Source organism: Tachypleus tridentatus, chromosome 7 (assembly GCF_004210375.1).
Source record: "Tachypleus tridentatus isolate NWPU-2018 chromosome 7, ASM421037v1, whole genome shotgun sequence".
NCBI classification, from domain to species: domain Eukaryota; kingdom Metazoa; phylum Arthropoda; class Merostomata; order Xiphosura; family Limulidae; genus Tachypleus; species Tachypleus tridentatus.
Genome location: NC_134831.1, coordinates 129589047 through 129614893, shown reverse-complemented (window position 1 = coordinate 129614893; position 25847 = coordinate 129589047). Strand labels below are relative to the sequence as shown.

Sequence of the window (25847 nt, the reverse complement as noted above, 5' to 3'; positions counted from 1 at the left end):
ATTATTGATGGTGGTAGACTTCACACTTCATTGACACTTTAAGGGACAATTAATACCACTAGGAGAATTGATACTTTAAGGGACAATCGATACCACTAGGAGAATTGATACCAGAAAGGAATAAGCAAAAATAAGTGAAATAGGAGCATATAAAGACAGTTGATTTTTACACTTCCTAACGTAATAATTTTTAAAACTTCTTTAACTTATAAGATTGCTTTATCAGGAGTGTAGTCAAGAAAAAAATCTCGACATTTTGGTAGAGCATCCCCTCGGTGTGGATTCCTCTATGTGGTGAGGGGACCTCTTAGGGAAGGTTCAGTTCTTTCAGTTTACCTCTTCTGGTATCTAAACATCTACCCACGTGTTTGCTGTGCGTGGTGACCCATGAAGAGGAGGAGAGGATCCTGGTGGTTTAAGGGTTTAACCCTAACACACCACTTTGGCCTTGAATTCTTGAAGACGGGCAGCGTTTGGGTGGCTCCCCTTGGGTTAATCAGCTAGAGTCAACCAAGTACCAGTGTTGGAAGTTCTCAGCGGGTGTTGTGGACATTGTGTCTGATGCTGATGTTTAGGTATAGTGTTCACGAAACCCTGGTGTTGCTCCAATGTTCTAGCATGACATTGTAGTGTGTCCCCTTGTAGGGCTCCATGGTAGGTGGGGTCAGTGGGTACTGAAAGTTTTCTTTTTTCATATGGATCCTCCAACAAAAAATTTAAATAAAATAGTGAATAAACAGTCAATAGGTAAACGACCATGTCTTGAAGACTCTGAGCAGCAATCTTCAACATCTGTAATACCTGTACCTCATTTTCTTGTATTACATTATCTTTCAGAAAATCCTTTAGGGCAAATATCCCCCTTTTTTATTCAGAAGGGACTAGAGGGACTTGTTGGCTCTCCAAAATCAGTAAAGAAGCTTCGATCTGGAGACATATTGGTTGAAACATTCACATCCCAACACAGTGAACTCCTCTTGAATTCAACGGCAATTAGGGATGTACCTATTGAGGTTACTCCTCATGCTACCTTGAATTCATCATGAAGAGTTATTGTTGAGAGGGATTTGAAGAACATCCCTGAGTTAGAGATTCTCGCTTGTTTCTCCACTCGAAGAGTTTCTGCAGTGAGGCGCATCTCCACTTGCAAAGATGGAGTTACACTGCCGACAGATATTCCCGTTTTGACATTTACATCACATGTGCCTGCCACCATCAAGGCAGGTTATCTAATTTGCAGTGTACGGCCGTACATTCTAAACCCTCTCCGATGTTTCCAATGCCAGAGGTTCGGCCACTCAAAGACGTTATGTCATGGTTCCCTGACATGTGCTTGTTGTGGTGGCAAGGACCACGATGCTGTTGAGTGTGACATAGACCCACATTGTGTCAAATGCAATGGTTCCCACCCTTCCAACTTTCATTCTTGCCCAAAATGGTTGGAGGAAAAAGAAGTGCAGCATTTGAAAACGACTCATAACATTACTTATCCTGAGGCTCGGAAATTGCTGTCCACCACTTCATCTTGGACATGTGCTGCTGCACTTCATTCCACAACTACAGTGGGAGTGTAGACAGATCTCTCTGTGCCTCCAAGAGAATCGTTTTCAAAACAAATGAAAAGCCTTTTGACCTCCATGGTTAAAAAGGTTGATGAATCGACTTCTACACCCATCTCTGTTCCTCCCATACATTCCAACAAACCTCAAGATCCACATCCTTCGGTTTCAAATACAGGCATTTCTTCTGATACATCTTTTTCTCCCACCTCAAGATGCAAAACAATCATTCGTTTGGATCCTTAGTCACTGGAATCACCTTCCAACAACAAAGACCTGCCCAATCGACCCAGGGCAGGATCCATGGAAGTCGATAGATCTTCTCCGAATAAGGACAGTAAAGAAAAAAGACATCTTAAACAGAAGGGTTCTCCAGCCTCTTCGCCTACCTGTCATTAAAAATGGCCACCTTGATACATTGGAACTGTCGAGGTTTACTTTCTAATCTGGATGATATCAAAACACTGATTGCTTCCTACCATCCTGTTTGTCTTTCCTTACAAGAAACATTTCTAAAACCTGCTGATACAGTCACCATTTGGCAGTTTTCATTGTACAGAAATGACAGACTGTGTGATAGATGAGTACATGGAGGGGTGGCACTATTGGTTGATCTGCATGTGCCCACCCTGCCTTTGTCACTCAACACACCCTTGGAGGCCGTAGCCATCCGTGTTTCCTTGGGCCAAACCATCACTGTTTGTTCTCTCTATCTGTCCCCTGGAGAGACATATGATCAATCAGACCTTGATGCTGTCATTGAATAGTTGCCGTCTCCCTTTCTAATCCTGGGATACTTTCATCATCCCTCTGGGGAGTGCTGTTATTGATAGGAGGGGTCGCTCTGTAGAGCGTATGCTCTCTGATTACAATCTTTCTCTTTTCAATACTGGTTCTTCCACTTATTTTCACGCACCTAGTCAGTCCTTTACCGCTATTGATCTCTCGGTTTGCTCCCCTTCATTATTTTCCCATTTTTCATGGAGGGTTGACAACAATCCACTAGGCAGTGATCATTTTCCTGTACTTTTGAGAGAGACTGGCTGTGGTCGATGCCACCTTACCTGTGTGCACCGATAGAAGCTGAATCAGGCAGACTGGTCCACTTTCACTGCTCTCACAGAACTTGATCCTGCCATTCGTGGATCAGCCATTAAATAGATGACTGTGTGGCAGCAGTAACTGACTGTATTATACAAGCAGCTGCTCAGTGCATTCCTAAAACCTCGACACGTTTTCCACAATATCCTCGTCTGTGGTGGAATCCTGCATGCCACTTGGCACGGAAGACTCAAAAACGAGCCTGAGATACTTTCCATAGATATCTCACACTTTCGAACCGCATCGCTTTCCAACGGGCCTGTGCACATGCTGGGTGGGTAAGACGTCAAAGCCAGAAGGAATCTTGGATAAGTTCACAACTAACATATCTTCTACTACCTGTTCCAAGGTCATATGGGGCAGGATTTGAAAGGTCAGTGGGCACTACAATTCTGTCCCCCTCTCAATCTTACTCTCTGATGGCGAAGAGGCAGCTGATATCTGGAGCATCGCTGATACTCTAGGTGAAAGCTTTTGCCGGGTATCTAGCACTTCTGCTTGTTCCTTCACCTTCTTGGCCATCAAGACTCGAGCAGAGCGTTTACCTCTTTCCTTTCGAACTGACTGTCTCTTTGACTATAATCATCCCTTTACACTGGTAGAACTGGAAATGGCCCTTCATCGGTCTGGCAGTACATCTGTTGGACCTGATGATGTGCACTGTGACATGCTGCGCTATCTCTCTCCTGCTTCTCTTGATATTTTTCTAATTGTTTTTTACTGAATCTGGCAGGAGAATGTTTTTCCTAATGCTTGGTGCCAGGCTATTATCTGACCTTTCTATAAGCCTAGGAAAGATCCCAAGATTCCTTCAAACTACTGTTAAATTGCTTTGACAAGCTGTCTCTCTGAGACGTTAGAGAGGATGGTTAATGCTCATCTTGTTTGGTTCCTCGAATCAAAAACCTCCTCTTGTATCAATATTCTTTGACATTGAGAAGACTTATAACACAACATGGGGAGGTATGGCATTTTGCGAGACCTCCATATATATGGGTTACGTGGCCATTTACCCATGTTTATTAAAAATTTTTTAATGGACAGGATATTCCAAGTTTGTGTGGGTTTGACACTTTCCTATTCTTTTCTACAGGAGCTTGGGGTCCCTCAGGACTGTATTTTGAGTGTCACACTTTTCAGTATAAAGATTAATGCCATCACTGAACATCTCCCTCTCACTGTTGCAAACGGGCTCTATATCAATGACTTTCACATCTCGTGTCAGTCGTCGAACATGAGATATATTGAGCGGCAACTACAAACTGCCCTCAATAGTGTACTGAAGTGGACTACGGCAAACGGCTTTAATTTTTCTCTCTCTAAAACTGTTTGCATGCACTTTTGCCGCCAACAGGGTATTCACCCTGATCCTGAACTCCGTATTGAAGTTTCGCTGCCTGTGGTCCCTGAGACCAAGTTCTTGGGTCTTATCTTTGACCGTAAGCTGACCTTTATACCACACTTAAAGCAGCTTTGGGTCAAATGCACAAGAGCACTGAACATCCTCCATGTCCTCTCTACCACCAGTTGGAGAGTGGATCGATGTTCTATGTTAAAGATATATTGTGCTCTTATTTGATCAAAACTCGACTATGGATCAATGGTCTATAGCTCTGCCAGACTCTCGGCCTTAAAGATGCTGAACCCCATTCATCATCAAGGACTTCGACTCTGCACCTCCCCAGTTCAAAGCTTATACATAGAATCTCATGAACCTTCTCTGCACCTTTGCCGTTTGCAACTGTCTTTACTATATTCTTCGAAACTTCATTCCCTACCACAGCATCCCACCTGGGGATGTGTTTTCCTTCCTCAGTGGGCCTTACTTTTTCAGAACAGACGATCTGCCATTGCTCCTTTTGGCCTTCACATCCAGGCACAATTGGATGAATTGGGTCTGTCCTTGGATAACATTGCAGAATCCACTGTTGTGCCCATCCCCCCATGGCTTATTACAGCCCCCAAATGTGACCTTTCTTTAAGTGATCTGAGAAAAGCAGATACTCCAGATTGGAAGTACCATCTTTTATTTACTGAACATCTTTCAAACAATCATTCCATTCCAATTTATACAGATGGTTCCAAATCAGGTAATTCTGTGGGCTCTGTTATGGTTTGTTGTGGTTCGGTGGTTGTGTGCAGAATCCCCTCTACAGCTTCTGTGTTCACTGCTGAACTGTACGTCATATCTCTTGCCCTGGATCATATTGAAGCTGAGCAGTACTTCGACTGCACTATTTATACTGACTCACTTAGTTCTCTACTGGCCTTGGAATCACTTCACATTGGCTCACACCCTGTTCTCTCTGATTTTGAAAACCGACTATCCCAATTCTCATTTACATCTACTTCTATCCGGTTTTCTGGATACCAGGCCACGTTGGTATTCGTGGGAATGAGTTTGCAGACACGGCAGCTAAATCTATCTGCTAAGGCACTGTCACCACTGTGCCTATTCCGTACATGGACTATAGTCCTGTATTCAAGGCTCGGCTTCGTGCCAGCTGGCAGTCCACTTGGAGTGAGCAATGCAACAACAAGCTTTTTCAAATAAAACCCTATATTGGGCTTTGGCCGTCTAGCTTCTGTAAGGTTCGGAAGGAAGAAGTTGTTCTGGCTAGACTACGCATTGGTCACAGTTTTTTAACTCATTGTATACTTTTATCTGGAACTGATTCACCAGTGTGTAGTTTGTGTAACACTCAAATTACTGTAAGCCACATTTTACTTTTTTGCCATCGTTACGATTCTCAACGATGGCACTATTTTAAACATGTTTTATCCCAGGGTTTGTCTGTAACATTGGACAGTGTTATTGATGATAATGACACTGTCCACCTTGATAAAGTTTTTAGTTTTTTAATGGCCATTAATCTTTTTAATCTCATTTAAGTGTTGGATATTTATTCATCACACCTTTTTAATTATTGTTCCCTTTTCAGAGTCTCAATCTCTCTAGTTCAATTTGAAATTCGAAAATGTCCAGAACATTAAATAACTCGACACCAGGACTGGAATGGCCAACTTCAGGTGACTGACGGTGGTTCTTGTACTTACCTGTTAGTCTTCCTGGCAGGTTATGATCATTACCATTTTGTTAGAGAAAGTCCTTTACAACTTCTCTTACTCTGCTTTCTGTCTTAACATTGTAGACTAGGTGTCAATAATGTTTTGTTTCAACTTCATTTCCTTTTCTGTATTTCATTACACTTAATTTATTTTTACCTCTTTACCAGACGTTTGGCACAGATAGCCTAGCTGCTTTGTGCCATAAAACACTAAATCAATCAATCAGTTGGTAGAACATGCAATTATCTAAACACAAGATGTTTATACAAACAGTGTAAATTACAGAGATATGTTTTGTTTGGTGTCATTCTATGTTTTACACTTGTTTACTTTAACTTTAAGAACAACTCCATATTCTGTTTAGTAGGTATATGTTTCATTCATGGCCAATTAAACAATACAACACTGATATTATTAAAATGATTTAACTGTTTAAAACATATACTCTTCTCATGTAGGTAATATTAATTCAGTTGTGCTGCATGTGTGAAAAGTGTATTTGGGCCTTGACTCGTATATCACAGTATGCTCATCATATGCAGGTGATGGAGAATTTACTTTCATGTATATTAATTTTTTCCCACTAGACAGTGTTTTATTACTCAAATAATTAGTTCATACATTATACACAGCACAAGTTTACCTTCTAGTTTTATCTTTATAAAGAACCATAAGCCACATTTGCAGCAGCTAATTCTCAAATATATTAGGGGAAGACTGTTGAAAACTGTAAGTTTATTGCAACAAACAGTAAACCTGGTTATACTTGAATGTTTGTGATTACAAAAGAGCCACTTGCTACAGATCAAGAGGTGGAAGTGACATTCCAATATTTACGTAAAGGAAATGTAAAAAAAAAGTTTTTCAGGACTTTATCTTTGCCACAGGTTTCACTTAATTGGGTTGCTTAGACTAAGTAGAACACAGAAAGGAAGAACATTTATTGACATCAATTATGTAAGATAATCTTCCTGCAATTCAGGGCTAAAGTGTTGTGAGGTATGGCTACAACAAGAGGTGTTAAGCCATAGGTCAAGACCATAGTAGCATGCCCACAAAGTAGGAAGAAATGAAATTGATAGTTGTACAGTCCTAATCAGTAGTTCATAATATTGGGCATCAGATTTAGTGTGATTGACAATAGAGGAAACTTTAAACCTTGTTCTTATAAAGTATATTTAATACCTCATACAATATCTTATTCATATCATTTATTTGTTTTTAATTAGCTTTTTGTTACTTTGTTACTACAAAATTCATAAACTATATTGGTTTGTCATTGCAACCTACAACATGATTTATGTAATGAAGAAAATGAAACCACAAAAGTTTCTGATAGTAGTTGATTTGCAGATTTTATGCAGTGCTTTTAAATTAGAGATGTAAAAATATGACTTTCTTTTTTCTGTAGTCTAAAGTACCAGACCTGTTCAGCAACATGTATCCCAAAGTTAAACAGTCTCTGTATAGCTCTCATAAACCATCAGCTCTCAATCTTTTGTGGAACACTACTTATATGATAGAGTATATTAACAATCCAAGGTTTGTTGAAGCACATAATACATTTAAAATTTTTTTTTTAAATATTTCATTAAAATATTCCTATCTAAATAATTTCTTTTTTTTCTTTTACTAATATATTGTGATTTTTAATAAAACTGATCCTAAAATAAACTAAAAGCTGTTAAGTTTCATTCTAAGTGTATTAACCTAAACATTAGTCGAGGTAGTTAAAATGTTATCCATTTGAAAAGAGGGTTAAAACAGGTTTAAACCTTTGTTTTTTACTTGGGACCCAGTTAATATTATATTTGCTATTTTAATTAGTATTCTCATTAAGATTGATTCATTTTGAGAATATATTAGTGAACTTAGATTAATTTTTTTGTAGATTGTGCATATTTAGGTTGAATTTGTTATACTGTTATGTTTTTTTGCCCTGTAATATATTGTCATGGAGATGTTTGTTAGCTTTTAAAACAATTTTTTGATGGTATCAAACTGGAGCAACAGTATTTGTCTTGGTTACAATTAAACAGAATGCTTAACTCTGGTATCCTAAAAAAATTGTTATGTTAAGATATCTTTTGCTGATTTAAAAGATAATTTTTTTTCTCAGTAACAACAGTTAAAAATATGAATATTTTTAAAATACAATTTGCTGAGTTTGTGAAGTTATATATTAAGTTGTTAATCTGGACTTGGCTTATTTGTTTGCCTGGATGTCATGGTGTCCTAGAGCAATTAGCATATGTTATCTTCTATATCAAAAGCACAGTCTTCTTATTTATACAGAATGTTGGTGAAAAAACTGTTTTCTGAAATTATAGTTATGTAAAAATAAATTTATCTATGGGTTTTGAGTCTATTTTACCTCACCGTATAGTAACCTAAGTAAATTTAGGTACGTGAATACTCTTATGACATTGCGTCTGATTGTTGATCTTTGACTAGATGAAACTGCAGTCTGCAGCAGACAGTACAGCCAATTTAAGAGTGGATTAGGCATCTGCATCATAGATTCTCTTTTCAAGTTTACCCCTAGTGAAAAAGAAAAGAAACCTTTAATACATATATACAGATTAATTTGTAATTAATGAAATAATACATAAAAAATAGCAGTAGATTACTTCTGCTGACAATTTACTTCCTTGTGGTTGTTCGTTTAAGTTATTAATGGTGCTATGCTTCATGGACTGTTTACTGACAGATATTCTGTGACAGGACTCAGTGGGGAAAAAGGATAACCTGTGCTTTGATTGGTGCTAGCAACCCCTTTAGTATATAACCATAATTTATGAAGTGATGTCAGAGTTCAGATAATCAAATGTTTTCTTACGTATTTCATAAATTGACTGTGTTATAAGTTGCCAGGTATAAGAACATGGTAAATAGGTAGCTACAGTTTTTTTAGTCTTCAAAACAAGTACTTGTGTCTTGCATCTTTAATCTCCGAGATTTTTCTCGGCTTCACATTTTTTACTTAATAAAAGAGTAGTTACAAATAGCTGTACTGTCTCAGTGAGAGGCTTTTTCTTATTTTGAGTCATCTTTAAAACAAGTGTTACGTGCAAAATTTACTGTTATTTTAAGGAAAGTAAAACTGAGTACTGACTATGATAAATTACTCTTGTTACTCAAATTTGAAAGATATTTGGTATTTGAAATTCATAATATTTTTAGCTATGAAACAATAAAATCATTGTTATAAAATAAGTTAATTTTTAAATAAATTAGGTATCAAATGATCCATCAATTAAACTAGATTTGATTTGTCATTAAAACTATACTTAAAATTAACATTTGATAATAGTATCTACCATCTTTTAATTAAATATGGTCAGCAAAAAAGTGAAAGTAGACTTACACCAGTGTTGCATGCTTTTAATATCAGACATAATGTGATTTCTTGTGGTATCCTCAACCATTCATAAAACAAAAAGCTGTTTAAAGGGAATATTTAGTGACTAGAGTCATATGATGAGATATGATGTGTTTACAAGAACTTCGCACATATATAGATTATTCTGTTTGGTAATTCTATTGTTTTTCAAGGAATTCATCAACCACTTTGGTGGTGAAGGCTGATATTATTTTACATAAAGCTGATGTCATGGCCAATTTTATCAGCACTTGTCAGTACATAGGGCAGTGGAATGTATCACTGTAAAGTGTAACATTAGTGGTACTGTTTTGGTGCACATAGTTTATATTTGCTGATACATTTTCCAGTCTATATCACATTTCCACTACTATATGCATGCAAATAAAGTAGGAGTTGGTTCTAGATGTTTTCAAAATAACCATATATATATATATATATATCTGTTTTCTGGTTGCAGAGTGAAACTAAAGCATTGCATTTGTAGAATGAAAAATCTCCACGTGTTGTGTTTTCTGTTCATCCAATACTCTTTAATAGAATAAAATTCCTGATTCATGAACAGTTTGAAGCACTATGAACTCTTGTTCTTTCATAATGACAAATGTGAAAAGGCTGTGTCAGACAGCCATATATTTACTATGCTAATTGACCAGTCAACTTTAATTTTAGGGAACATAATCAATCATCAGATACCTGATTTATATAACTTGTATTGTTTAATAACAAGGTATATAAATATGTTTATTTATAATATTTATTTTTATCAGATTTGTTTAAAATTAAAATCATCTCAGCAGGTGAAGTTTAAAGTTTCTTATCACTACATGTGTTATTAGAATGAAAGTGGATCCCCTTCAAGTAAAACAACTGAACGACAATCCACCTAATCGTTATAGTTTTGTCTGTAACGCTGTCCATGCTATATCTATAGCCAGGGATGCTGATAGGTATGAAATTAAGCTACATTTATTTAGTTTTTATTTATCTATTCAAGAGGGCTAGATTTGAGGTCAGGCTATTTGTTATGTATTGCCTACAAGCTTTGTTGTAGTAAGTTTGTGATGGCTAGCAGGTATACTTATTTATTAAACTGCTTACACTACATAGGATAATAAGAGTAACTTTAGGTTTTGTTATTTCTTATGTGTAAAATTACTTTCACAAGTCATGAAATTTTGATTTTAGGATATCTGTTGCATTTTGTAATTTTTTAAACTAACTGAAATTCTAGGTTTAAAGTGCAGTATAATGTTCCATTGATAATATTTCTTTGTTAGGTTGTGCAGCTAAGAAGTTAAACAAACTGTTTTAATTCTAATTTTTGTTATCTTTTTATTAAAACAGAAATGTTCATTTTTTATATGTGCAAAAAAGTAACATATGCATTGGTAACGGTTATTTCTTACTGGGTTATTGATGGTCATTTGTAAAACATCACCAAATTGTATTGAGTAAGACCAGTATTTTATTCAATGAAACTGTAGTACACTAAAGTTATTAATATTTTCAGATGTTTCCATTTCTGTGATTTTCAGTAGTATAAATTATTCACAAAATTTATTTAAGCTTTGTTTACACTGATATCAGTGGAGTGAAAAGCATTGAGTCTTTTGTATCACAGGGGAAAGTAAACAAAATTCAATTATTTTAATATTATGTTACTTCATGTAAAACAAAATTTTAATAAGTTAATAACATAACCTCAATCCCAGGTACCTTTCAGGTGTTGTGTAAACACCTGCATATAATTTTTAAATATTTTAAGTAAATGTAGTAGTCAAAACTCAATTAGAGAGATATTTTATGATTGATATTTTGTCAGTATTTAATACTTGTTAAGTGTCATTCACACAAAAAAAATGTTAACATTCATTTCCACTCACATCCATAGGGTCTTATCTTTAAATAATCCATTTATCAATTGTTTTAAAATGTTTCTAGATGTCCCAAAGTGCAGGATTACATCTTTTGAGAAACTATCGTGCCTTGAAAACTGTAATGACAGTAGTTATGGTGTCAGATTAATTTATGACATTTATTGTTAGTTATCATGATTTTGTATATATATTTTTTCTATTATATAAAGTATATAATTGTTATAATTCAAAAAACAAGCTGAAACAAAAATAAATAAAAAAATGCTGCACTGATTGAAAAGATCCCAGGGTACAAGCTATAATGTAGGATTATAAGACGTACCCTAGGTTTTTTGGAGGTGACCGTGTGGAAATAGGATCCATATTGTAGTGGGGATACATTGCCTGTTAGTCTTAACCTCTATTCACCAGTTTCACATAAGAAATAAAAGAGTAGCTATAGGGACAGAAATTATGAGAGTGAGATGTGGGTTCTCAAGCCCACAACGTCCCACATTTATATCAACCTTCACTACCTGCAGACAGTTGTGGGAAGGTAACTGTTCTCTTAAGTAATGAACAAAATTAATTGGAATATAAATAAATAACTAAGGTACTACCATGTGGGGGTAAGTAAGTTGAAAACTTCTCTTGAAATTAGCATTCCAGCTTCCTATATAGTAGAAAGGCACTAATTGACAGCACAGCAAAGAAACTGCACTGTATAACACATTCCATCCAGCTTTTCAAACAAACTAGTATAGCTCCCAACTAAGTCTATTGTGACTATCATGTTCTAAACAAGCCTTTATGTGGCAGGTGTATGTTTGCATAAGGCAATGCAAAGTTGTTAAATGGGTGGTGGTTAAGAGCTATACTAGTTTGTTTGAATAGCTGGATGGGATGCTTCATGCTGGTTTAGTTTGTTTGCTGTGTTGTCAATTAGTGTCTTTCTACCATATTTGGAGCTGGAATGCTAAATACAAGAGGTAAGTTTTCAACTTACTTACCCCCATATGGTAGTACCTCATTTTCTTTTTCTTATTTCAATTAATTTTTCTTCTTTTATTTGGAGAACAGTCACCTTCCCACAACTATCTGCAGGCAGTGAAGGGTAATGCAGATGTGGGACATTGTGGACTTGAGCACTCACTTCTCACTGTCCTAATTTCTATATCTGTTGCTACTCTTTTATTTCTTATGTGTGAGACTGGCAGTTGAAGGTTAAGACTGACATATGGTGTATCCCCACCACAGTGTGGGTCCTACTTTATCAGTCACCTCTGAAACCTAGGGTACATCTTATAATCCCACATTATAGCTTGTACCCTGGCATCTTTTCAGTTAGTGCAGAGTTATTTGTTTGATTTATTTTTTGTTTTGGCTTGTTTTTTGAGTTATAACAAATTAATATAATTAGTCAGAGGTTTGGATTTCCTGTTTTTAATGCAATCCTTCTTGGTGATTGTACTTACTTAACTTTATTAAAATGCATTTATTTTCACTGAAAATACTGTGTGTAATGATTGTTATCCAGTATTATTTTCTAATCATACACTGTTCAAATAAACATGCATATTACAATCTTTATCTGTAACTTATCCATATATACTTGCTATTATTAGTTTACTTTATCATATAAAATATAATGAATACATGATTATTAGTATCTTCATGGTATTTTAGTTTTTGTGTCTCTACTAGTGATAAGTATTTTGATTGGTTATATTATTCTTCAAAGTGACTAGCCCTTTAATCTCTTACAGGTTGAATGAGGTTTCTATTTTATGTGCTGAATTGACAGCCAGCTGTAGCTCTCTGAGTGCTGAATGGCTTGGTGTACTGAAGGCTTTGTGTTGTTCTTCCAATCATGGATGTGGATTTATAGATGTTTTGACACAAGTTGATGTAAGATTTTTGTTTGTTTATTGTAATGTTCAGTTTTTCTTTAAGTCTTTTAATAAAATATTCAATCCTTATTAAATGCTTGTGAAACAATGTAACAGGGAAAAAAAATGTGTGTATATGTATTTTATTTTTTTGCATTCTTTACTCTAGGTTGGAGATCTGTCTATTCACGATAACTTGGCAGTTTTTACTTCAATTCTGGTGGCTCGACGATGCTTTTCTCTTCAGGATTTTGTTGTCCATGTTGCTCTTCCTTCCTTATTGTCTGCATCTCCAGGTAGTTAAATAGTTCAGTGTACTGTTACACATTTTAGTGCGTTCTATGTGATATGGCTGGATTGTAAGTGTTTGTTATTGCTGCTTTACTGTCAAAAGAAGATTAACTCGCATATTTGTATACCATTTGGAAATAATATATGCTTAATGATGCATCTCTTTTTATAAAATGCAATCACTGATTTTTTTGTTTGCTAATTTCTTAACAAGGGAAGATAATTTGGAAGTTTGTGGACTTCAGATGTACTAAAGATAACAAATACTGATAAAAGTATAAAACAGTAAAGTATACTGTGGTTTGTTTTTTCTTTAGCTGGAAATGGTGACCAGGATGCAGAATCTGGAGCACGTCTTGCTTGTCATCTACTTCTTCGATTGTTTCGGACGGTGGACCTGCCTCAACCAGGATCTGGTGGTGTTGGCTGGATGTACCACTCAGGCACCTCACCAGGCCCAACTCTAACAGGAGCACCTGCCCCTCGTCCACTGTTTCTTATTAAACTTCCATGTGACCGTCATCTTCTTTGTGCAGCTCGGAACAGCATGCAGGCGGAACCTGTACTCGCTGTATTGAAGGCTATTCTTGTGTTAGGTTTGTAAATTTGTGATCATTGCCATGGTGAAGTTGTAGTTTTACCATGTTGTAAGTTTACATTATTGTTTTGTAACAATTAGATAAACACTAGACTGGACCAAGAAAGTAGAGCTTTCAGGGTTATCAAAGATCAGATGTTAAGGTTAATTCATTACAATCCATTTTGAATTGCAGTTGAGATGAGAACAGTGTCTACATTGTGCAAGTAATTTTTTATTCAAAGTGTTTGATTAAGTGTTTTTAGCTTCATTTTTTACCTGTTTCTTTGCTACACAAGTATTTACACTAGTTACAAAATATAGAAAACATTACAAAGTCAACAACAGAACTTATCACTTTAACAACCATTTTAGTTTGAGCAAATGTGTAATATGTTTCTAAAAGAATAATGAGTGATTTTCTAGCAAATTTGTTTATAATAAAAATGTTTCATGTTTTATATGGAAGTGTATTTAAGTACTGTAGTATCTCTGAAGGTGATGCTACTGGTCACAGTGCTGAGGCCAGATCAAAGAACGATCATGGACAGAGCAAGAGAGAACTGTCTATTACAGACATCTTGGGAAATATGGATGACTCGGACTTTGATCCATTGCCGTAAGTGTTTGCTCGTCTAGTAAATATTCTTGTTGAATAATTGTGTGGCACAATATTTTGTATTTGTAAACCATGTGGTATAACAGTGTATAATATTTTAACCTGTTTGTAACTATTTTTTATAGCAGTTTCTTTTGAATTTCTTTCAAACAATTAAATTGATATTTCTCCTGTTTCACATTGTTAATCAATAAATTGTAGAATTTGCATTAAAAATACATTCAAATGATTCATTTTTATATTTCTTATGTATTTCTCTTCAAACTTGTTTTTTTTCAGCCACCCTTTATAAACAAATAAACACGTAGAAGTTACTCTGTTTGTTGACTTTATTGTGTTACCTTTCAGCCAAACTAGTGTATCTTTTATAATAGGTTCCTGTCACAAAGACATTAAGAATTTACTTCGTTAATGAGCTTAATATTTTAATCACGTACGTGAGGCTTTTGTAATTAAATGTGCAGTTTTTTTCTTCTTTTATGTAAATGCAATAAATTTTGGGAAGGAAAAAAACAGTTGAAAACAAAACCTATTTTAATTTTTAAATAGTAACTAGTAATGAAAACAGAAAATGAAACATGTTGAGATTTCTTAAAATATAAATGACATGTAAATTAAGAAAATACAAACTTGAAACCATTGCAACAACTTTTACTTTTTACCTCCTAATTAAACATTTCGTTTTACAGTCAGTTTTCTGTTTGATTATTGAGAACATTTTATCCATTATCAACCATTACAGAGTTGATTGATATGGGCATCATATTTGTATGCCTTACAGATAAATAATTTTGAAATTTCTGATTGTTTTTGTTGATGATAATTTTATGATTTAAATTTTCAGAAAGTTTTATCTGTTTTGTACCCTTTCCAATATCTTTCATGTATAGCTGGCTGTTTGTTGTACTAAATGCCCAGTGTGTTTTGTGGTCTGTAATGTAGATCATCTCAGTTATCTTTACTGGAGATAATTAACTTTTATGTCCCATATACTCAGTTACTGTATATTTCATCTCTTGAGTTTGAAATACATACATGTGTGTTTTTTTTTTTTATACATGTATAAGTACATGTATATTCATATACTTCATTTTTATGGCATCCAGTAGTATAATCAGTTGGTAAAATTAGTGGAAAAACTTGTTTGAAATTTAGAAAATGTGTAACAGCAGTCTTCTGGTGTTAATTGATGTTTAAAAGCTAACTCGTACATTTTTAGACCAACTGTGAGTAGGCTGCAAGGTATGAACTTTGGCTCTAGTGGAGGAGGGATGGAAAGTGCAGGTTTAAATGAATTTGCTCGTCACACTCTCCAGCAGATATGTTCTCAGGACTGGGTACACGAGCGGTGTTTGAGGGATCCAGAGAAATTATGTACCCAGGATCACCTATTGGACCCAATTGTCTCCAACCAACAGGTACGTAGAATCAAACCTACTGTGCCAGAAGGTACATGAGATGCTACTCAATGTTTTATCCCCAGCCGATGGGTATTCTGATAATATTTAAATCAAATATGAACAACTTGTCTGCCAGATAATTAATAATAATAAATTATTATTATTACCATTGATGTTACTTATTCTTTACATATTATATAAGTAAACTTTTCAAGAAAGAAGTAAATATGGAGGTGAATAATGCCAGTCCTTCAAAAACAATGCAATATTCAGGTCGACAAGAGTAAACAAAGATTTGTTGGCATTATTATCAAATTAAAATTGTAGCTTTTGTGCAGTAATTTTAAAATAAATAAAATGAGTTGGCTTGTAAACAGTAAATCTAACAGGTGTTTGAATTTTAAATTACAACCATCTGTTCGTTCTTAACCTGGTACTAAGTCTTGTCAGATAAACAGAGGTATCGCAGTTTAAAATCTTTAGGTAAGATGTTTTTTGGCCATTAAGTACTTTTTGGATTTTTGTCAGTGTTATTTGTTTTTAAACTTAATTTCAACCTTGTTAATATAGACTCAACATTTTTAATTCTCAATTATAAAAGTTAAAAGGTCTCATATAAACTTGTTTGTCTTTAACGAGTACAACTACTGAACATGAGAGGTGATGCAAACCTTTTAGTGTTCATATTAGTTCCATTATTGGTTGGGTGAAAGACACCCAGCTTGTAACCACGAAAGTATCCATGAGGGTAATTATGCTATGATTTTTGATAATGTATACATATGTTTACAAAATTTTACAGGTTATTCTTAAATATTACAAGGCTTTCATACACCAAATATTAGGATTTGAGTTAAGTATTAAGATTTTATAATTAAAGATTTTTTCACAAGATGTTTACTTTTAGAATGTTGGCTATCCAACAATGGGAATGAGTTTCATTTTGAAATTAAAAATACTCTTGTGCATCAGAAAATTTTCAAATTTCACCTGTGAAATCTTTATAACATCCAAATAATTATCAAGTGTTTTAGGAAAAAAAACTGTTTATTTTGTATATTTTCACTTTCGAATCAGAATCTCTGTACATGTTTAGTAGATTTGTCCAATCTGGTATTCACCATAAAAAATTGGAAGTAAATATAATAATTTTTTTTTTCCTAGAATGACTACAGATTGCAATTCAAATACAAGTGTTTAGTCTAACTCCTGAAGTGTCATGATGTGGTACATTTGTATATATTTATTATTTTTATCATATTGACCATTCAGCCATTGCCTGATAACATTGCAGAAGCTACAATGATGTGGCTCATGTGCACTCATGTTACCTTATCTAAGAACATAAAACTGATCATTGCTAAAAGTCACCTGTTGTGGCTGTATTATAGTGAACTAGTAATAGTATTTTGCAAAAAGTCACACACACACATATATATATCCATTGCTACTATTTACAAATACGTTTTAAACTTATTTTTCTATAAGACAGAACATTAAGTAAGTAAAGTATAGCAAACAAGTATTTCTTCTAATTATGACAACCTTTCACACATGGAGAACATGAAATGAAAATTTTTGTTTTTTTATATATATATATATGCTTGAATAACCAAACAAATCGTAAATAATTATACCAATACCACGGAATTCTACTGTAATTTATGAAGCTTAGTAACTAAATTATATTTGAGGCTAATAAAATTTTGAGTATACTGAAGACTGAACTTGCCTTCTTGAAGTCTTGTTAGGAAGAAAGGAATAATGACATGGTGCTAGAAAATGGCTAAGAAAATCACTAGGGGAACCTTCTAAGCTTTTGATTGCTTATTCACATGTCACAGACAGAAGTACATGTACATAAGGGAGCATTTCCAAAAATGGAAACAGAGGAGCAGTGCTGCTGTTTGATTCATTGCATGAGTGATATCTCAGCAAATAGAAGAGAGAGAATGTTGTTATGTTATATTCTAGTTTGAGAGTATTGGTAATTTGAGCTCCCAATTGGTAAGAAACTACAGACATTGCAAACACCTAATTTTAACTAGTTTCATTCATCATACTATGTGACACACAAATATTGATGTTTAGGTGTGTGTTTTTTTAAGATTTGCTTTTAAATTAGGAAATTAATTTTAAGAAATGAAATAATGTAAAATACTAAAATTTTAATAATGATCTACAATGTAATACCAGAGTTATAAATATAAATTCATAAAATAGTCATTCAATTTAAATTTGAATGCTTGCCAACAAATGCAATGTCATGACTTTTGACCCATGACCATAGGAAAACCCATCTCAGTAAGGGTAAGCAGGAATATTTTTATACCCTCTCACTTAACTCATAAAAAAAAAAAAAATACTTGTTACATTTACATAAACCAAAAATGTGCCAATTACAACAAATACTAAAAATTTTTTAAAATTCTGTTTTTATTCATACAATAACACAATGCATTACTAATTTTTTAAAATCAGGCTCACTATGAATATTGTATTTCAGAACAAGTTGGTGCATGTGTACGACATGAGAAGGGACTTATCACAGTAATTTATTAATGTTCATCCATCACTGATTGATGTATTTTGGATAGCTTTCATTGAAAACCCTATTTTCAAAAGAATGCAATATTGACAGAGGCAAAAGTCAAAGTTCTAAAGAAAGAAATTCCCTATGAATCAGTGACTCTTTGAGCTGCTCAGGGCCTTAAGCAGTTACCTATCTGCTTTTACATAAAACCACCATGGTGTCATTAATAAATTTGGTCAACATAAGTGTTTGAAAACTTTTTTGACAGTTATTTATGAAGCTTAGAGTCGGTTAGTAAGAACATTTTCTTTGAAATATATTAACTTCTATTGAATAATTAGTTTTTAATCAAAAGTTCAGGTAAGCCCATAATTTTAAGCAGATGTTACAGCATATATGATTCTATTTTCTAAAGAGAGAGTTTAAAATGCTAGATTTTTAAAATTTTTTTGTGTACGCGAGTGGGGATAAATGGTCTGTCTTTCACAGAGTTACATTCAAAATCTAATTAAACAACTTTATTATCATTCTATTTCAATAAATTTAGATTAAAATGTAGTTTAAAATTTCAATGTTAATGTTATATAATATTAATTTCTTAATTTCAATTGGAAAAAGTTAAATTCTCAATCTAATATCTGCTACTGTAAGTCGTATGAAACAGATTTACTTTACATTGCTCGTAAATATTCTTTCTACCCTTATTTGAGCTTCGGAGTTTAGTATAAATCATGCACTTAGATATTACTGAAGTATATTCTTAAGTGATCGTCTCCAGTCTTCCTGTTTACTGAGATATAAACAAAAAGTCAAACCCACATGCCACGCCCACCTATCACATGCTGTCTTTCAAAAAATAACATCAATTTTGTGGCATTTACTGTCATATTATTTATAACTGATAGAGAATATTTTAATTTATGATTTCCTTTCAAGGTTACCTCATTCAGAGAATAGTTTTAGTTTTGTGTTATTCAGCCAACTGTTTCGTTGTTTCTATCACTGAGATCTGTACAACCATATAAGAGAATGATTTTAACACTTGTAGCTTTATTATGAAGCTAACTGAATTGTAATAGTTATGTAACATAACTATCTGTATTCTTTGTGAGTATTGTTATTTGTTTACTAAATTCATATTTGAAATCAATAAAAGTTAAGTAAAAACAACAACTTTACCAAAAATGTTTGTTAACTTATCAAATATTCAAGTACAAAAATATTACAAGTATCACATGTAAGTACTAAATTTTGGTTTTTATGTAAATTTTTATATGTCACTGTAAAAGTAACTAAAGTGTAAAAAATTAGAAACTTGTTAAGTTTTATAAGAAAACATTAATGAAAAATAAATTGTTTCTCATGCACATGAGTTTCAAATGCATTATGTAGTTCACAATACTTTGTTTCATCATGACTTGAACTATGTACTTGCTGAGTGGTTATAGCTTTGTTGTACAGTTTAGTAAACATACATTGTTTGAAGAGCAACGAAACAATGACAAGAGATCTGAACTATTAAGAGTCTTAGGCTGTTAAAATATGTACTTATGCTAGAAAGGAAAAGGGTAATTTGTATTTGTTTTGTGTTTTTTTATGATAGTTACAAGGTTGGTAAAATTTACTGCATCATCTCGTATTAGGGTACATAAAATATAAAGTTTAACTGAAAACACTTTTGATATTTATCAATGTAAACTGTAAGATCAAAGAAAGTATTTTTATTCTTAACATAAGAAACTACCTTCCACTCCAAGTATGAAACTAAATTTACAAAAACATTTTTAATAAAACTCCTTGATTTAAAAATTATATTTTTTTTGTATTTTTATGTTTACAAAAAACTTACCAAATTTTATGAAGATACACTAAATAAACATTGAAATTGTAGTATTTATTAATAAACATATGGGCTCAGCCAGATAGACTGACATTGTGCATTTTGGGTTAAAAAATAATGTTTCATAACATTCATGTATATACATGTATATCTGATAAATTGTAAATTAGCTTGTGTGAATAAACGTAGCACGCTGATCTTGCACTATAGGCCCAGCTTCTGTTACATTTAATCTGTCATCCAAAACGTGCTGAGACTACATATAAACCTGAAGAAATGGAAGATCAGCGGCAGGCTATATTTAAGATCTTACAGGTAAGATAAACTAAGTTCTCTAGAAATGAAGAACCAGTGATGGATTTTACTGAGATCTTAAAATTTTCTAGAAATGGGCTTTACAATTTATTTGTTGTACCAAAGAATAATGATCCAGTTTTGCTACATAATTTGCTAAATTCTGTTCCTAATATGCTTTTACAAATTTGAGATACAGTAAATTCTCTTTAACTTGTAACTCTTCAGTGGTTAAGCTTTCAAATAATGTTTAGAATATTCAGATGAAAAAATGATAAAAAATGATTTTACTTGTTCTCTGGATTCAGTATTGTGTTTTACACTGGCTGAATCAATAACCATTTGGCATGGTCTAGTATATTTAGTATTAATTTTCACATGTCACTAAATGTCTCATTTGTGGTAAAAAATTATGTTTTACAGAAACTGGACAATTAGGTAGTAAGTATTGTTCTATTGTATTAATGGTACATTTTGCAGTATCTTAAATGACGTCACTGACGTACCAGACGAAGAACATTGATGTTAATCTACAGTTGGTAAATAGGTATTAACAATTGCTTGTATTTTTATTGAATATTTAGTCACAAAACAAAGAATGTATAATATCACAATAAATATGATGTATAATTTTTTTTTTCAGAGCTTGTATATGTTTGTTCCACAGAATCATCACTAGTGAATATTAAGAACGTTTTTACTATTTATTTAAGAATCTAGATCAGTGGACTTTGAGAGTCTCATGCTTGGAGCTCCAGTTAATGCATAAACAGTGCTCTCCTTCTGAAGCTAGTGCATGGTTGGATAATGTTGCACGGGCAACTATTGACGTGTTTCAGCTGACTAGCGAAGAAGGGAATCAGTCTAGTAGTAAAACGTCAATAAGCAGCGGTGGAGAGAGTAAAGGCTTGTCGAGGTTAGCACTATAGAAATCCTTAGTGTTGTTGATTTACTGTATTAATCACTGAGATATGATAATGAACAGTGTAGTTAATGGTGATTTTTGTATAACTCTGTGTTACAACCAAGTAATTATCAGCTTATTGATTATATTAATGTATGTTATGAAATTAGCTTATCTCTGGTAACTTAGTATTTTATTTATAATGTTAAATCTTTATGGTTGGCTTTTCTTTGTATGTTTTTGCTTGATATAGATAATAATGTATGTATACCTTTTTACGTATAGTGTTTTTTATGTGCATATTTAGAACGGAGGGAGACAAATCAAACCGTATCTGGCTGGTGGCACCATTGATTGCGAAGTTAGAAGCTGAAGTGCAAGGCAGGGTACTTCGTGCAACAGGCCAAGTACTGGAAAGTGGTAGTTGGTCATCATCTTCAAAAAACAAAGACAAAGATAAGCAGGTGCAGAAAAGGTAATATACAAGCAAATATTATGTTATGAGAAAATTAACTTTATCAAAAGGCCTAGCATTTCTTAATATGTAAGTGGTGTTTAATTTTACATTGTAAATTGATACAAAAATATTTTAAAGTTTATTAGTATTAAGAGACTCTATGCAGCTGTTTCTGACTTGTGGAATTAAAAATATTGGATAAGTTGTGCAAATATACTTCATGTTTTCTGTGATTTGAATATTTGTTACCTGTTTGTGCTTGTATAGAGAAGTTATAAATTTCTCATTTATTCATATAACTCGTGAACAATTGTAACATCATTTAATAACAAAACTTTTCAAATCTGTTCAATCTTTAAAGTGCTTTAAAGCTAATTTTACATTAAACTTGTTTTAGTGGGGGTTTTTGTAATTTTGAAACAGTAAATCAAACTTGCTTGTTTCTATGTAAAGTAATTTGTGGTTACCACAGTATTTTCACACCAATGTATTCACTATAGTATTAGCCATAACACTTAATGACTTGTGTTCTATCATACTTCTATCTATTCTGTTCTGTAAAAACAACTTGTTTCTTAAGGATATTTATAAATATTATCTATTATTTAAGGTTTTTGTTCCTGAAAATTACTGTTGCTTTGCTAAAAAGACATGAAATGCTTGTAAATAAATTATTATTTCCTCTCCAGTGCTTCACTTCTAAGCCACCAGCCTTTTTTGTCTTTGGTGTTAATGTGTCTGAAAGGTCAAGATGAGCAACGTGAAGGTCTTCTCAATTCTCTGTTTTCACAGCTTTCTCAGTGTCTTCACCTAGCAAAAGAGGTGTGTGTCTTACTTGTGTATCAAACAAAAGGCTTAATTAGTGGTGTGGGTTATGTCATCAATTATTTCTTCTGTTAAAAGTAAAATTATATTATAATTTTTTATAACATTTGCCTCCATTAATTTTTTTTTTGTACATTAACTAGTCTTTGTTTAGCATTGTTTTGATTTATCAATTTTTTTTACTACATTTGTTATACTGTTATCAGTATTCATAAAAATGTGGTAAACCTGAAGTTTTGTTTAGCATATGTAATGTAGGCCATTGTATATTAAATGAAATTCAGAATTGAAGTTAAAGATAAGTATTTCAAAGGTGTAATTGTTATCACTTTTAATCAAAGTCGTGTGTAAATAAGGGTTGTTGTTTAGGAAAAGTATGGTGCTGAGGATTTGAAAACCAAACAAGCTCTTCAAGAAGTCCTTCAGCTCCGACTGAGTCTAGTTGGAGGAATGTTTGACATGGTACAGAGAAGCAATACCATGATGACTGAGTGGGGAGTTTTACTGGTACAGTTGATAAGTTTTGGTGTCATAGACCCTCAGACTGACAGGTACTGGTACCTTACCTATAGTTTTAAGTTGTTATAAGATGAACCATTACATAAAACATTGTCTCTGATAATGTATAAGCTATTACAATAAAGAAATAGAGCATATAAGTAATTTATATTTGTTATACAGTTGTATCTGTTGAAGTATAAACACTGAAAAATTTATTAAAACTGTGAGAAAATAAACATATCTTTTTTTTATATTTTGCTCTGCACTACCATCTCTTAATATTGATTTAATTAATTTTTCCAGTGAACTTTTTACAACTGTACTGGACATGATGGCTGTTTTGATTCACACCACACAAGTTTCTGATGCTTCATCAGGAGAAAGGGGAGAAGAGACCAGAAAACAGTATTTGAATCTTGTTAAGAAATTAAAGGTAATAAATTTGAATTTTTAAAGGGGTAGTTTTCTTTTAGTTTTCAAACTTCAGTTTGATTGTGGCTTTCTTCCAGTAAAATACAAGTGTTCATTTATGAAATGTTCTTTAGTTTTCAGTTGTGTGAGATAAATTGTTTGTAATTTTAAACTGTTGATAAAATATAATAATTCCAAAAATTACTGGTGTTGATACAAAAACACAGACTGAAGTAATCTAAATGTTTAGTATTTTACTTAAATGTAAAATGAAATGCACAATGCTCTCTATATTTTTTAAATCCTAAATTTTATTAAAACTTATAACTGAACTAATTGATATAATATTGAAAGAATTACTGCAGTTTAGTAGTTTAAAATATTAATATTTAAAGTAGGAAGTTATCAAAGGATATTAAAGCCATCTTTGTTTATAGTAAAGATTTTAAATTCCATTTCCACATTTTAGAAATGATCAAAGCCATTTTGTAGAAATAGTTTTTTCTGTCCTATTAAAAAGAGCTATACTATTATAGAAAGAACTGTCAGGTAAAATCACACCAGCCCTCCACATGGTTAGACAGTTGCTACCATTTCCAAAGCAGCAGTGTGAAGTGATTACCTGTGAGCCTATGGGGAGCTTGATTGATACAAAGGGAAACAAAATTGCAGGATTTGACTCTATAGACAAAAAACAGGTGAGTAAGTCTGTTTTTGTTAACCTTTTTCCAGTTATGTTTGTCATAAACATTATTACTCTGGATACTATGGTGTTACAAATTGCTATGGATGCATTTAAAGGTCAAAAGAGGTTTTTAATTAGGGTAGCCATATTTGTTAAACAGGAGGTTGATTAAAATGCTGTTAGTAATATTTCTTACATTGTGGGAAGTCAAGTTAAACTTAAGCTGTTTTTAGTATACAAGTTTATAAGCTGTATTTGTGAGTAAATGAAAAAACATGTAATGCTTAGTTTGAACAGTAATTTGTTTATTTTGTTGAGTATAAACCTATTTTATACAATCTTTAACACTGTTCCTGATTGTATAAGAAGCTATTCTTGCTGGTAATATCATTGCAAAACCAGTAAAATTGACTATATCAGAAATATTACTGGTTACAGTAATTTGTAATGCTTATAATGCATAATAGTGACTGCAAATATTTTTCATCTGTAACTGTAATTATCTGAATTTGAAATATTATTTGTAAAGCACCAGTAACGGCTATACCAAAAAAAATTGTTTTAACAGTATTAATGTAATTTACATGATTTATATTCACCACTCTGATAAATTGTATCATCAGTCAACATTGACTAAAATAATTTTTGAAACTACAGGGCCTGCAGGTAGCAGAGAAACAACGAGTTAGTCCCTGGGATCTTTTAGAGGGCCACAAAAATCCTGCTCCACTTTCGTGGTCCTGGTTTGGAGCTGTCAGGATGGAACGAAAGCCCCTTCGAGGAGAAGAAACGCACAGATTGCTCCTTTGGCATACACATTCCCTTAAGAAACCTTTTTCTTATTTTTATGAACCACCACCACTTCCTCCAGAGGATCTTGAACCTCCACCAGAGAAACCTGCTCCAGTGAGTTTCATTCAGTTTTTTTTGTTGCAGTCTTATTTAAGTACTGGTTTTTGTATTCTAGGATATATTTTAAATAATAAACAAATATTATTAAACTAGATGAGATAGTTAAATGTGATTTTCATTAAATTTTGGTTAGAAGTTATGTAAAACTTTATTCTCTGCACTAGGAAGTGTTTAGTAGAATGTGTGGCTGTCCAGTATATTAATAAGCAGTAAGCACTAGTTTTATTCTTCTCAGTGTAGGTAAAAAAATGGTTTATTTTGATTTGAAGTTTCTGATAAGGGTGAAAAACACTAACTGATTTGTATTCCATAATTTTTCTGTATAAAATAATATAAATTGATACACTCACAAGTCTATAACTCAATTTACATTTTTTATTTTTATTTTTTAAATAGCTTTGACACTCAGAAGATCATGCCAAACACAGTACTACTTTGTCTAAAGGACTTGTAAAACTTTATACATGCTATTTAGTGGTCCACAAAAGTGGGAGCATTATAATGTGATGGTCAGTCCTGCTATTCATTAGTAAAAGTGTAGCCCAAGAGTTGGCAATGAGTGGTGATGACTAGCTGCCTTCCCTCTAGTCTTACACTACAAAATTAGAGATGGCTTGTACAGATAGCCCTCATGTAGCTTTGTGCAAAATTTCACAACAAGCAAACAAAAAAAATCAATCAATTTGAAGTTGATTGAATATACACATAAAGGAATTTTCTCATTTACAGTAAAAATATT

General features: G+C 33.1%; 1 protein-coding gene across 5 annotated transcripts in view; it reads left to right on the top strand.

The window, feature by feature from the left end:
* Positions 1 to 25847, top strand: part of kto (mediator complex subunit kohtalo) — a 73991-nt gene that overhangs the window by 37556 nt on the left and 10588 nt on the right. For all 5 annotated transcript variants that reach the window (XM_076513987.1, XM_076513985.1, XM_076513986.1 and 2 more), the window contains exons 20-34: positions 7141 to 7271; positions 9951 to 10061; positions 12737 to 12878; positions 13029 to 13155; positions 13468 to 13746; positions 14226 to 14346; positions 15566 to 15764; positions 20330 to 20434; positions 21127 to 21329; positions 21625 to 21792; positions 22464 to 22596; positions 22969 to 23150; positions 23404 to 23533; positions 24048 to 24209; positions 24854 to 25102. In XM_076513987.1, the coding sequence (XP_076370102.1) occupies positions 7141 to 7271; positions 9951 to 10061; positions 12737 to 12878; positions 13029 to 13155; positions 13468 to 13746; positions 14226 to 14346; positions 15566 to 15764; positions 20330 to 20434; positions 21127 to 21329; positions 21625 to 21792; positions 22464 to 22596; positions 22969 to 23150; positions 23404 to 23533; positions 24048 to 24209; positions 24854 to 25102 (2442 nt within the window). The remainder of the gene's footprint in view (positions 1 to 7140; positions 7272 to 9950; positions 10062 to 12736; positions 12879 to 13028; positions 13156 to 13467; positions 13747 to 14225; positions 14347 to 15565; positions 15765 to 20329; positions 20435 to 21126; positions 21330 to 21624; positions 21793 to 22463; positions 22597 to 22968; positions 23151 to 23403; positions 23534 to 24047; positions 24210 to 24853; positions 25103 to 25847) is intronic.